Consider the following 15,236-nt stretch of genomic DNA (forward strand, 5'->3'; position numbering starts at 1 on the left):
TTGTGTAACAAAAATGTGAGTTTTCTGCATGCATTGAAAACACGCCCTGTGGGGTCAGACTATAAATTACTGGTGGAACTTGCAGAAGATCACCGTGGTGTGGTAAGACACCCCTAGAAGGCAAAACGCCAAAAGATGTACTCAAACCCATGTGGTCGAAAAGTTGAGCAACAGGTATCAGGGGGTGAGCAAGGAGAATTTTGTGCATGAAAATGTCCATTGTTAGTCTGCAAATGAGGCAAAACCGGAACTGGTTGCAACTGATAGTGGCCGGGTGCATTTTGTACAAATGGCGGTGTTGCAAATGTCATGACAGTAACAGTTGGTGCCTCCCATTGAGAGTCAAAGTGTGTGTGCGAATGTAGATCACTTTGAACATTATATGATCATTCGGTAGGTACACAGTTCTGAATATTATTCACTTCACTCTTCACATGTTGGCGAGCACAGCCCGGCAACACAAAACCCAAGTCCATTGTTTCAGTTAATGGTGTAGCACTCAACTGTTGTAGAACAACGAAGTTTGGAGGTGGCCATGGCGGCGTGCGCCTAACCTGATGATTTACAACACCCGGCACGGAAGTCGCGTAAGACGTAGAAACTTCGGGGTCACCAGTATGGGAACAGGATACGAATAGCAGTATACAGAATAAACTGTCCCCACTAACATCTGCACATGCATATATTTTGACAATTATCATACACATGCACACAGTACAAGGTATAAGAACAGACTGAATTAACATGGCGGCTTGGATGACTGACCTGAGTCCCAAAGATTAATGTTGTCTAAGGTTGATGTGAACTATCGATGCCACAGCTGCATTTCAGAATGAATTACCAACTTTGAAAACAACACTGACTAAATATTGCTGAAAGCTGTGTAGGCATAGGCACAGGTATACACTGACAAAAACCGAAGTTCCAAAGCTGAGTAGTTGGTGAGCCTAAATGCAGGACAAGTGGGAAGTGAATCAGCCACTGTTTGGGTTACACAGGTAAGCGCCAAAATAAAGATGTTTCTGCCATGGCGTGGCCAACATGGGAATGACAATCCAAAGATTTCTCACATCTCGTCAGTAAGGACACAGAGGTTCAATGTTGTGATATTGTGAGAACCAATTCATCTGTGAAGGTGATGTCTTACCTAGTTGATAGACAAAACATGTTTAAATTCATCTACTCTCCATGACAGTGCAGTGTGTATGGGGCAGGTCATGTACATTGTGTAACGACTTGTGCAACTAGCTAGGATGAGTACGGGGAAGCACTCAACTCGAGTGTTTATATAATTTTTAAGCCAGTTCTAGTACAATAACAGCAACTCTTGCATCTTACGGCAATTTCCTTGAATATCTATCAGAAAATCTAAAGTAGCTCTGCTTTATGTTAAGACAAAGGTTCAGAATATTTCATCCTGTCTCTCTTCTATCAATCTAGTGTTGGAACTGAAGGCAGCAGACAGAACACTAAAATACAAAATTCTACATCTAAAATGTATTCACATATGAGGACTCTGCTGCTATATGGTCAACTGACCACAGTACAAACTCACAATGGTTGTATTGACTTAAGCACTACCAGTACCAGAACCAAACATCAAGACTACTCAAATTAAACAGAATCCCTTACACATTTTACACTGAATATGATAACAAATTAGCCCCTTAAACTAGCTCACATTTATCAACAATCACTCCTGCAATGAACAGTCCTGTGTAACTGGACTTGATAAAAGAAAACTCCTGTATATTAAAAAGGATAATGAATGGATGTACAGAAATGCAGAACTTTGTCTGTAACTCTTTCTGTTGTATGTTCCTGGAGTATCATTACCTGAAAGGAACAAGAATTCAGGAAATAGCTCACAATTTGCTTTTTCGCACTTCAAATTTTGCATATAGTAGATGCAGTTGGATCGATAGATTAGGTCCTCCTGAAAGATGTTTGTATTGCAAAGTGATGGATAAAATAAAAAAGTAAAGGGAAAGGCTAACTTTCATTCAGGATAAAGAATATTACATGTGACAAATGTTTAACTAGAAGCCACTGTCAAAACTTTCTTCCGAGAGGGACAGCAACAGACTTAATATTATTACAGTTAAGGATATTCTGTAATTTAGATGAAAGTGGGAAGGAGTAATCTTAAACAGAGATCTCAGCTCCAACAGCATTGTGTATTGGAGGTAGGCAGAATATGGGCCGAGATGTTAATCTCTTGGATGTCAGAGGAAAACCATATGAGCGAGGCCAGCTGGTGACACACACCACAAGTCAATGCTCTGATATATCACTTCACCTCCAACAGTCATATACAACTTGATAATACTCTTACCCTATGTAAGTACAAATTTCCGCAAAATGTGCCAGTCATACCAAGGTGAAGTGAACTATATGCACACAAGTGCAAACAGTGGATTCTGTTCCATTTCTCCAATTTCATTTTCACTCTGGTAATAACTGTGAGCATATCTCACTATAGCATTAGTGGATCTGTGTGGACACCTATAACTGTATGGCAAGCTTAGCAGTGTTACTTTCTATTTCAATTCATTGAGGCTTGCATTTCTGGCACACAGCAAAAATAAAGTGTTGCGTATCTTTACAACAAAAGTTCACTAACACTTTTTATGTGAACATGACTGGTAGTTTTGTGTCGCTTGCATTTTTATGTACAAGAAATGAGCCAATTACTTACTGTGAGGCATCGATGGTGAACACCAAATGTTTGTCAAGAGAGAATGTAGCCAAATACAGAGATTTTTTTTATGGCGTAGAGAAAGCTAGCTCACATACCTAGGAATGGGGAAACAGAATTTCCTTCTTGTAAAGATGCATAATGGGAGGGTGCCTAGGAATAAACTTGGCATGTACTGTGACTGAAAAAAAGCACCTGGAAAGAATGGTCCAAAGTATACAGAGTTTTACATACAGACATACTATCTGATGGTATGTAAATGATTATGGTTGCAATGGTCTTTGAAAATGGCTAGAATGGCCAGCAGAGTGCATCAGTACTGCCACAACATGTCACCAAGCTTGACAGGGTATATACCATAATTGGTGTGAGTTGCATCGGATAATTTGTGAGCAATGTGAAGAACCTCTGACAATGCTGCACACTTATGTGAGATAACATTAGTGACAGAGTTTTAAAAGCATATCATTGGTCTGCAGTGGCCATCTGGTCAAGTCATGCAATACTCAGGTATTAGAGGCATTAGGATTTGTCAGTGGTTGTATGTCAGATGGAATGGAATTAGAATAAAACACAAATTGGCAAAATTCTGTTGACAAAATCTGACCACACCAAGGGATGATTGTCATATTGCACACCAAGCACAATGTAACCTTCACATCTGTCTCCCAACAGGGTACAAGTAATGGACTCCCTACAACATCCTGTGTGATCTTGATCTCTGGTAGAAGCTGGGCTACTGCTCTGCAATCTGACCAGTGGTTTGCCATTTAACACTACAGCACAGATGGCAGTCTTCCAAGTAGTGTTGTAGCTGAGGAGCATGGACTGCTGACAAGTGGAGCTGAATCATTTTCAGTGATGAATCTCAATTCTGCGCTAATTTGGATGAGTGTCATCTGCAAGTTCGGCAATGTCGAGGGGAGAGAGCACATTATGCCAATGTTTTGGAGAATCATAACTGTGTTACTCCTGGCATCATGGTGTTAGATACCATCAAGTGTCACAGATACAACTTATCTAGGAACAGGCTGCATGACATCTTTCCCAACTGAATCTGTGGGTGTAGCTAGGATCTAGGGAGTGCAACACACAGCTGAGCACATCCATATTGTTAATTTTTTTGTTCATTTAACTTGATTTCATAAACACTGAAATGAAACAACATTGCATCTCAACATGTGAAGCTTATTTGATTTCATCAGCAAGTGCAATTTAGCTTTGAAAGGAAAAGAAAAGCTCTTTTAAATGCATTGATGTTTAGCTTATCTGCTGCTTCCACATGATGTGAAACAGATAAGATTTTATCTTTATCCAAATTGTGTCCCATATAATCCACACAATGTTGAAGGAATTTATGTTTCTCCAACATACAATGTAGTCCTGTGTTTTGTAACACCATCATTAGGTTTTGAAAAAAAAAAACTTTGATCTTGGAGAAGAGTGACTGATATATTATACATTTCTTTCTTTTTTTTTTTTTTTTTTTTTTTTTTTTTTTTTTTTTTTTTTTTTTTTTTTTAAGACACTGTCACAATAGGTTTCGGCCACACATTGGCCAATTTCAGATGAGAAAGTAGCAATAGTAGACAAACACTGTTTTAATATGGATAAAAAGTTCACCAGTTCTATTTATATATGATGTGAAGTACAAATCAAAATATATGTATTTCACATCTACACATCAAAGGCAGCATTTGGAAAACAAAGCATATGCAACATACATTGTCATATTATGTGTAAGGAAAATAACATTGAATTATACAGGCATAACTAGGTGGTGCCTCACTTTCTCTACTCGTTGCACTAGATGTGCAGGTACTCTATATCAAAGTAGAAGACAACAAATCTTTAAATGTAAAATATATATTAAGAAAACAACTTTCCTTAGATTTGACTGCAATAGCATTACATTTATACCTATTCATTCATTTAAATACTTTACAAGTTCTGTTTACTGCAATTCATAGTATCAAACAACTACGAAATTGGTTACATTTCAGTACAGAGTACATGCCATTAAATCATTTACAACAGAGTAAAGGTTCTGTCCCTTATAAAAAGAAAGTAAAAACAAACCAATTACTCAAACATGTTACACATATATGAATGTGGTGTCACATGCTCCGAGAGAGAGGTACATGTGCACTCACTATATAGGGTTACAACACTCCTTTCCCATTGTGGGAAAACTTATCACAGTGGGGATGTTCATGTCTTCTTTGTTGCATGACGAGTTGCAACTCTGCGGTGGCTGGAGAGTTTCCAGATGGCTGAGGCAGTTAAGGCAACCATTCTAGAGAGGCAGAGCATCTGGGTTCAATTCCCGATCTGGCAAAAATTTTCAGTTCACAACACTTATTAATTTCATTGCCCCAAAAATTTCCCTGAATATTCAAACATATTGCCAATGACTGATGGTGCTCCAACGCCATTTGTGAGGTGTGACAGATGATACAGTTGCTGAACAGTCAAGGAAAGCTTGAGACTTATTTCAAATAGATACTACTGTAATGTTACACAAGTAAAATATTAGAATTGCCACAACCAACTTTTAATTCATTTCCATGTACAGGAAAATACAGTTCAGAGAGGGTATTGCAATAAGAACAAGCACACAATAAGAACAAGCACACAAAATCATGGGTTACATTCATGCACAGTCTAACAGTGAAGTGTTCCTAGTCACAAAACATTAGAGCAGCCAAGAGCCTAGCGTACTGGCTTACATACAGCTGTTTGCACTCAGCATAACGCTTGCTTAGCCATCTGTGCCAAGTGAGGGAGCCTGTTTAGGCCGGCTGTAGGAGCATGCGCTGTTTAATTATGTGCACTCACTGTATACGGTTACAACGCTCCTTCTCCATTTTGGGAAAACTGATCACCATGGAGATGTTCATGTCTTCATTGGAAGGAGATGACTGCTGGAATAGGTGTCGTGCCATCGCAGGAAAATACAATCTGAAATAAGATAGGCATGAGGATGTGTGGCACCCACTCCCCAATGAGAGCCTGTAAGGGAGCAGTGGTGATGGAGGTATCATATCCATGTCCACATCTGTGCAGGCATTCGGTGCAGTGGCAGGAGAGAAGACAAAGGCAGCAATGGCGGCAGCAGCAGCAAAATGGTCCACAGAAATGGAGGCAGCCCGGCACTAACTACATTACCCAGTGCCAGGGGCACCCAGAATGAAGGTCACGCAGGAGATGGAGGGGGGTATCGACCACAGTGTAGCAGCCACAGCAGCTGCAAGAGTGGTGGGGTCTCCAGCAAATGGTCAGTCACATGTGGGCAGAGCTGGTCTAGTATCGGAGGTGCGCATGACACAGAGGCAGTGACCTCTGCAGTGACTGATGACCACCAGTGTCCAATTACGGCTCCGTCCAAACCCATGGGCCCAGATGACAGAGCCTGGATGGAACCACGGTGAGGTGGCTGCTGGTGGATGGCCGGGAGTTGGCCAGAGCAGCTGAAGCAATATTCAGGGTTGGCAGCTGTTGAAGCAGCTCTGTTGGGCTACGATCACCCATCGGAGTGAACCTATAAGAACTTGAGAACCTATCAAGGGCTCAGATGAAAAAATATGTCATCCTGTCTTCTCCTTGGGAGAAGACTGTGTGACATATTTTTTTATCTGAATTTTCAGAGTACAGGCCATTTGATTGGGGTGAAATGGAAAAAATGCACAAATTATTCAAAAATTCTTCAAAATCTTGAGACACATTGTGGGCAATTGTCCATCACAAGTGTGTACGGTAATCCTTCCAAGGATGTGGACATGCAATGAACCTTATATTGAAATTTTGAGAAAGCGTAAACTACAAGCCAAAGGAGTTAAGGAAGGGATCAGCAAAATCAGCATGAATATGCTCCCAGGGGTACAGGGTGGTGGGCTACAGGGGGAGAGAGGCTCATGGGTCCACTGCTGGATGACACACTGTGGGCAGGCTGACACAACATGCATGATTTCATTGTCAACACCCAGTCAAGACACAGGTCTGCAGCCCAACAATTTTGTATGGAACTTGATCTGATACCAGATGCACTTCATTAGAAATAGAGAATCCAAAAATTTTGAAAGTGTCTAATCCAAATAAGTTTTCAGCATTGGCATCTTCTACCACTAGAAAGGTCAAAGGGTGAACAACTGCTTTATGCAATACAGAAGCAGGAAATTACCCAATATGGGTATTTTTATTTTGTTTTCTTTTTTTATAAAGATTGCACACTACTCAATGCTTTTGCACATGGACCACTCATGTTTATCAATGCAGCAGAGGCACAATGGTGAGGACCATGCAACCATTATTGTGATGTTGACTGCTGCTTAGCATAGCACTACCCCATGTGATGTGGAAATTGTGATTGCATGGCCACGAGAACATCTTGCCCCCATGAGCTAATCAACAACAGCTGAGGAAGAGATGCAAGGGCTGCTACTTCACACCAAGCTTCTATCTGGTTTCCTGCTTATCTCTCTCTCTGTGAGAGAGGGATTCTCATACTTTAAAGCAGGTTCACAAATTTCTTTATCAGGGGCCATGTGTTTTGTAACATCATGAAACAGTGAATCAGTTTGAGTCCTGGTGGGCTTCAGTAACAAACTGGCAGTGATGGCTACGCCCGTGAAATTTCACTACCCAAGCTCTGTATGACTGTTGTGGCCACTTTTGACAATGGTAGAACTCAATGCAAGCTTCAATAATGTGAGTACATTTTGTAACACCCCAATTACAGAAACCCTTTGTTGTAAAGGAAGTAGGAAAATTAGTCATCCTGCCAGTTACGGCAACTACTGACGACAAAATTTACACTTGTGGTAATTTGATCAACAGGAATGTCATGTGAATAATAATATTTATCATGAAATAGAGACTGAATGAAAGAATATGATAGGATTCACAACAAAATCATCAGAGAAAGAATTGTAATATAATTAATAATGAAGATTAAAGCCCAGATGGTAAACTGGCCAAAGGTAACATTTACCACAGAAGAGAGTTGTAGCTGCATCAAAAAGGAAGTTCGATGTGACTACAATGTAACTCAGAAATGGAAATGTTAGCTTCAGTTGCTGTCTAGTTGCTCTATAGTACTATTGCGATAGTAGCACACATGTAAGTGCTACTAGATTGTTTTAAGCTAATCGGAAATTTGAAAGTTTTGTGATTTAAACTGAAGTATTATTCAGAAGTCATACTAAAGCAAAGTCATCTTTACCATTAGCAAGATAACGGGATACAGAGATTCGTGATGAAGTTAAATCGTGTGAGATTTGTGATGGGACTTAGCCTTTGTGTTACTGAATATGCACAAACATTCAAGGACATTGTAAAAGAAAGATCGCCGACAAAATAAAAAAAACAATTATTAGTCTCGAGTAGGTAACAAAGAAATGCAAACACGAAGAACATACAATTGCGCCGAGTTGTCAGAAGTTGTCATCAACGAGAGGATTACTGATGCAAACGGAAGCAATTCCCTCAGTGAGAAATCGGTGTGCATGCTCAGCGTAGGGGCAGTTAATTACAAGGAACAATAAAAATGGATTCAAACTAAATCTTCGTGTTGCCTACACAATTGAAGACACATTTTCATGTGTATTAGTGAAAATTAATTGACTATTAGACTATTATGAAGTGAAAAGTGAATTCATGGTTATTTAACAGTGAACAGTCGTTGATTTGTCCCAAGATTATGATGCATTCTGAACATTCCTTAAGTATATGTTATCACTGGAATTACGTCGTGTAATTATTGAACACGCGACGTAGCGACGTCTTGATGATGGAATAACAATTTATCAACTTAACGTTCTCGCAATTCCATATTGTAGCCATCACTTTGATGATGGATTGAAGATTCACAACTTTATATTATTAGTATTCAACATCCATTATCTAACCAGGCATAATAAAAAGAAGAACTACAGTTAGCCAGTTCACACAAGCTGAAAAGTCTATCGCGCACTCACAACAAAAGAGAACTGTTGGTCATCATTAGGTAAAGGAGTCATCGCATCATCAAGTGGTGCAATTGCCACGTTTATCAGTGAAGAAACAAGAGCGGTTCACACATTCTGATGCACTGCTCTATTGAAATAATGACATTAATCACGAAAGATGATATCTGAAATATGACCAAACCACGTGAGGAGTTTGTGTGTTTCTATTAGTTACAGGGTGCCATTGTCGTGAGCGACTGACGCCATTCCACGTCATACTGACAGGGACAACCATCACCACCGAGTCGTGTCAACTCTAAAGAGACCCTGACGCCACATTATTTGGCGCCAACATGGCGCCCGACAACGCCAAATGACACAATGTATGGAGAACCCCCCATTTGAATTTCTGCAGGAGTGCCATGACTGTGTTGGCCATATGAGGCTTTGCATTGTCGTGGAGCAGAATGACCTGAGATTGCCTGGTCGTTTTGATTTGATCACTTGACAAAAGGTAGTCAAGGTTTGGGAGTAATGGTGAGCATTCACTGTTGACCTGTGCTGCAGGAAGTGAATCAGAAGGGGGCCATTTTTGGTCTCCTTAAAAAGGCTCTGAGGGGCGAACGATTCACCTCGGATGACAATGTTTGGCTGTACATGCGGAACTGGTTAACATCACAGCCCCAGCAATTTTATGGGACAGCCATTCACCACCTTGTGTCACAGTAGGACAATTGTCTCAACAGCCAGGATCAATACTTCTAACATACAGGTACTGGTTTCTGTAATTATGCCTCTGGTTTGTTTCATTTTGAACGCCCCTTATACATAACAAAATAGACACCTATTGCCAACCCATTCTCCTCATGAATAGTCTACCTGGTTCCTTCCATTCTGTAACACCTTAACTGGTGTCCTGTAGGCAGTTTTGACCCCTTTTTTTCCAAAAAAGGTGCTCAATTGGACTTAATCAGAATCATGAGAAAATCAGAATTGAAAAAAAGAGTCAAGTAATGGGATTCCTCATCATCAAAACCATTCTCAGAAATCCCAGAGGAAATTTTTCAACTGTTCAAATGAAGAAGTATCTATTAGTGAAGCATATCCAAATTTCTCTGTTTGCTGATGAGGCTGTACTGTTAGCCTCCATTGCAGAAGAACTTCAACAACAGTGAAATAATATATTTGATCAATTTTCATTTAAGTCTGAAAATTAATTATAACCAAAAAACATAAAAAAATCACATACAGTAGTGAACAATTAAATCACTGAATCAAATGTTTAGATTTTATATTCTGGGCAGTTGAAGAAATCAGATGGATGAACTCCAAAAGAAATAAAAAGACGGGTAAAAATTACCCGAGTTTCCAAAATTAAGTTTCTGATACATCTGAAAAGGAAAGTTTACAATAAGTTTTGAGTTATGGCAAATATTCTAAAACTGAGAGATGCTCAATAAGCAATGTAGAGATGCACGTTAGGATTTACAAGGAGAGTGGGGGGAAAAAAAATCAAGGGACAGTGTGGAAGAGAAGCTGTAATTATGACTGTTTTAAAAATTAAATTGAATGGGAGACACATGTAGCCAGGTGAATGGATGAGAGAAGGAGCTAGCAAATTCTTAATGTACTCCAAGAGATTAAAAAACGGCCATGACGACCATCTAAAGGAAGGTGGGTAGGTGGCCTAAGAAAAAATGCAAGAACAACATGGATTCAATCAGCTAAAGACCATATAGCATAGAAAAACTCAAGAACTTGATAATCAAATAAATACCTGGTATACTTAATTTCATCTGCAGTAGGACTCAATACATTCACAAAAATTCTAGGAGTGACATCATTTCCTCTGAAATACCTGAATTTTTCAGAATTGAAACACCTGTTCATGACCTCTATAAGAGGTTGAATGCAGCTCCTTTATGAACAAAATATTGTCCACCACCAGGACTTTGATGTACTTTGTAAATATTCATTCCTTAAAGGAATTATTTTGATGTAACTGCGTTTAAGTGCAAACACTATTTTTATTCAAACATTGCTAATCCTGGTCATCTGTGGTGTTAATTATATGGTTACAACAGTAAGATGTCTATGTCTTTTGGAGCTCTTTGGGTTGTGTTGAGGGTTGAGTGGAAGCTAGTGAATCAAGTGAAGTAGGGTGAGTGCTTGAAGTCATAAAAGTAACCAGAGTGATAAGTAGATGAGAAAGGGAATGGCACGTGTGTGTGTTCATCATTTGTGGTCAGAAATAAGTGTTCAGTGAAATAAAAGGTTTTGATTTAACTGTCGTATTTTGAAAGTTTATGGTACCAATCTGTGCTTGATTTGAAAACTGAAGTAGTTCGGATATTGCAACATTCCAGGGGTGTTTTTGGAACTTATATTTCTTAAAACATTATTTTAATGCTTTTCTGAGCATTTTAAATTGTGAATACAACATTTGCTACACATTGCTTCAACCACAGCAAAAGTTCTATTGTACCACATCTCAAAACCTGCATTTTTAATTTTCCTTCATCAGAGGCACCAGTATGGAGTATCGATGCATGCCATCACAAATCAAGCATTGGTTCTGATTATCATGTGAGGATTCAGTTACTGCTTCACTGCACCAGTACACATTCTTCCAAACATCACAAGGATTACGTTAGGTCTTTTTCACAGTATAGTTCTTTCAAAATGTTTCCTTCGATCTAATCAGATTATAAGATCACTACAATATATTGAGCTCTTTTTTATGTCAATTTTTTTGTCTAGACCGTAAATGTCAAAGTTGCTGTCATTATTTGACTGTATAGATGATTAGAATAATTTTTAGATATGATTTCTGGCAGCAAGTAATAGTAACTTTCCGCACCTGCATTTCTCTGCAATGAAACAATTCTTTTATAAAATATTCATTATCTTATCCATTCATCTACAAAACCACTGTGCACAATGTAACTAATTCATTAACAGTACCATTTAGTCATAATGTATCACAGATCCAGTCAGCAAGCAAAAAATTGACAGTGTATAAATCAATGTAGATACTAACTTATAGTTTTGTGAGTTTCTGTAATGTTAGCAAGTAGATGCAACAGTTGATTTGCTGCTTTAAATCTCCCAAATGGTGCTGCTGATTCTCCACACTGAGTCAGAATCAATGGGAGGTCTGGATAATTCTCTAACACAAGATGTGGAGTGCTGTGGAGAAGTCCTCCTGGCATTATACCAGGCACTGCTTTTGGTGATAGCAAATGCTGTGAACAAACAAAGCAAGTAATAGGCATGGAAATTAAGAACATAATTACTCAGTTTAAAATTAAAGTCAACAGTTTGCATTTCTTATGCCAACAATATGCTGTACAGACATAACATTCCAACCATTACAAATGTGTGTCAATGAAAAGAGTCATATCGTACATCTCATAATGTAAAAAATGAAAATGGAAAAAGAGAAAGTGAGCAAACATGTGTGAAATAGTTCAAAGAAAGAGAAATATACATGTCAATAATTTATGATTAATATATAAATACGTTGCACCCAATTTATGATTAACAAGGCAATATTTTTATTTCAAGTTACAAATCCCCTGTGCACTATACAGAGAATCTGCTGACAGAGCTGTAGCTGAAAAGAAACATCAACTTGATAGGTATAAACAATGAGAGTTATGAATAACAAATATACAAGCAGTACATGCATTAATACAAAATAAACTCTGTATTATGTTGGTGGTTTCTTTTGACATTTCCTTTTAATGATTTCCATAAGAACGTAACACATCTAATTCACAAATATTTATTCAGTAAGGCTGCTGTGGAATGCCTGATTACTAACGACAGACACTGACATCATACTCATTTATGTAGAATGAAAACTTTATCAGTTCTTGCAAAATTTGCAGCAATGGCAATGAAAGCAAAGAGAAAAAGCTGCAAAATATGACAAAATTTCATGTGTCTATACTTTGAAACAACAGGTGTTGTTGGCCAAAAGCTCACTTCCCAAAAGTCTTTTCATTGTGTCTATCTGTGACTCAGGCACCTTCACTATATGGTAAATAGCAACTACCCTTTTCATAAATTGTTAAATTCCATCCAGGATTTTCCACTGATTGATTTTGTTATGATGACCCATAGTAACTTGTGTCCCATCTGACTGACAGTGACAAGAAGTAAGCACTATAGTTAACAGATACACATCCGAATTCCCAGCTGTCATTTCCATTCTTAAATCCTGTCAGTAACCTGAATAATATAGAAAGCTACAGCAACACAACTACAAAAAAATGTGCATTCCCTATTTGTTAGGTGACATAAGACAGCTACACTGTAAGTGAACATATAAACTGCAACATGAATACAGCATTACCTTTCCTAACAGCTGTCTACTGTTTATACACAGCAGTGGTTCCCAAACTTTCTGAGATCATTAACCCTAAGTGCAATCAGATATTAGATAATAGCCCCCCCACTGCCCTAACATCATCAACATCATTACCCAATTAATCTTTAGAATAAATAAGAATTTTCTTTGCACATTATTATTTTTAAAATACGAAAGGTAAGTGATACTTACTTTTTGTAGTATTTTATTAAACCACAGTCTACTGAATCAATGTAACAATTGAAACCACTCATTTCTAACAACCATTATTTGTAGAATTATGAAGCAATACTCAGGACATAACAAGTGCTACCTATCCATCTCAGAAAAGAGAGATAACTATCCACACTGAGGACAGACACTTGTTACAAAACATGTGTCCTTTGCACCACTCATCTCCCTAGTGACACTTGCTTCATCCACACTCTGCACCTCCACTTAAAATCAACCCAGTTAAAATGTGCATACTATACATATTCTTTATAGAACACTTGTTGCTGGACTCCTTACTTTTGAACTGTGCCCAAGCATTGCCAATGCTCATCATAATAACAATACAATATAGATGCTACAGCAATGTAGTAATCATGTGCTGTACAGTCAATTAGTTTGTTTATTTGTTGTGAAGTGAATAATGAAGTAACTTCTGGTTTACTGGCGGAACTACCTACAATTTAGAGAAGGTATTTTCAGGAGATGTGACATATATGTTTCTATTTTACTGCCATAGATGCTTCATACAAAGTATGTGTGTAGTGGGTGGACTATGTGAGGAACATGATGTTCTTACATTCATTTCTCAAGCAGTAACCTTCACCACATTGTGCCACAAGTTATACTTGTATTCGAAAAATGTACTCATCATAATTACAATATTATGAAAAAGGATAGATTGCTACTAACCATATGGGGGAGATGTTGAGTCGCAGACAAGAACAACAGAAAGATGCAAAACAAGTAAGCTCTCAGCCAAAAGGCTTTCTTCTGAATTAGACAACATACTCACACACATTCATGCAAACACAGTTCTCATATATATGACAACTGTCTCTGGCTGCCAAGGCCTCACTGCAAGCAGCTGTGCGTGATGGGAAAAGCAATCTGGGTGGTGAGGAGTCAGGAGGAAGTTAGGGTGGGGAGGGGGAGAGATGACAGGGTAGGAGTGGGGTGTTGAAGTGCTGCTTGTGGGAGCATACAGGGACAAAATGGGGAGAAGGTTGGACAGCTAGGTGCAGTCAGGAGGTTAGGTGGAGTGTATGGGGGCGAGGGAGAGAGTGGGAAAGGTGAGAAGTAAAAAGTCTGTGCATTAGTGGAATAGAAGGCTGCGTGGTGCTAGAGTGGGAACAGGGAATGGGATAGGTGGGTCAAGGACAGTGACACATTACTGGTTCCTCAGATAGCCTAGCCTTTGATGGGATAGACCTGACTATAGTAGGTGGTGGTGGGAGGATGTATAGGACAGGTCTATCAAGGTCTATCACAGGCATATGAGCCCTGAGGCAAGGGGTTAGGAGGAGGGGTTGAGTAGGGATGAACAAGGATATAGTGGGAGGCAGAATACGAGGGTGGGAAGGATAGCAGATAGTACATCTCTCATTTCAGGGCACAATGAGAGGTAGTCAAAATCCTGGCGAAGAATGTGATTCAGTTGCTCCAGTCCAGGGTGGAACTGAGTCATGAGGGGAATGCTCCTCTGGGGCTGGACATTGGTCTTTGGGAGATGCTGGGCGACTGGAGAGGTAAGGCATGGAAGATCTGTTTCTGTACAAGGTTGGGAAGGTAATTACAGTTTGTGAAAGCCTCAGTGAGACCCTTGGTATATTTCAAGAGGGATTGTTTGTCACTACAGATGTGATGGCCATGGGTGGCTAGGCTGTGAGGAAGGGATTTCTCGGTATGGAATGGATGACAGTTGTTGAAGTGGAGGTATTGCTGGTAGTTGGTAGGTCTGATATGGACAGAGGTATTGATGTAGCCATTTTTGAGGTGGAGGTCAACCTCGAGGAAGGTCACGTGTTGTGTTGAGGAGGACCAGGTGAAGCAAATGGGGGAGAAAGTGTTGAGGCTCTGGAGAAATGTGGATAATGTGTCCTCACTCTCAATCCAAATAACAATGATGTCATCAGTGAACATGAATCAGGAGAGGGATTTGAGACTCTAGGTGTTTAGAAAGGATTCCTCTAGATGGCCCACAGGTAGGTTGACACACAATGGTGTC

At 39.3% G+C, this 15,236-nt stretch overlaps 1 protein-coding gene across 1 annotated transcript in view; it reads right to left on the reverse strand.

Moving 5' to 3' along the window:
• Nucleotides 1-4,281: 4,281 nt before the first annotated feature.
• The window catches only part of LOC126479033 (divergent protein kinase domain 2A), a gene marked incomplete at its 5' end in the record, with an annotated part of 102,039 nt that continues 91,084 nt past the window's right edge, over nucleotides 4,282-15,236 (reverse strand). Inside the window, 2 exons of the mRNA XM_050103750.1 lie at nucleotides 4,282-5,029; nucleotides 11,684-11,888. Coding sequence (XP_049959707.1) covers nucleotides 4,995-5,029; nucleotides 11,684-11,888 — 240 coding nt within the window. The remainder of the gene's footprint in view (nucleotides 5,030-11,683; nucleotides 11,889-15,236) is intronic.

The sequence above is a fragment of the Schistocerca serialis genome, chromosome 1 (assembly GCF_023864345.2).
Source record: "Schistocerca serialis cubense isolate TAMUIC-IGC-003099 chromosome 1, iqSchSeri2.2, whole genome shotgun sequence".
Classification (NCBI taxonomy): Eukaryota; Metazoa; Arthropoda; class Insecta; order Orthoptera; family Acrididae; genus Schistocerca; species Schistocerca serialis.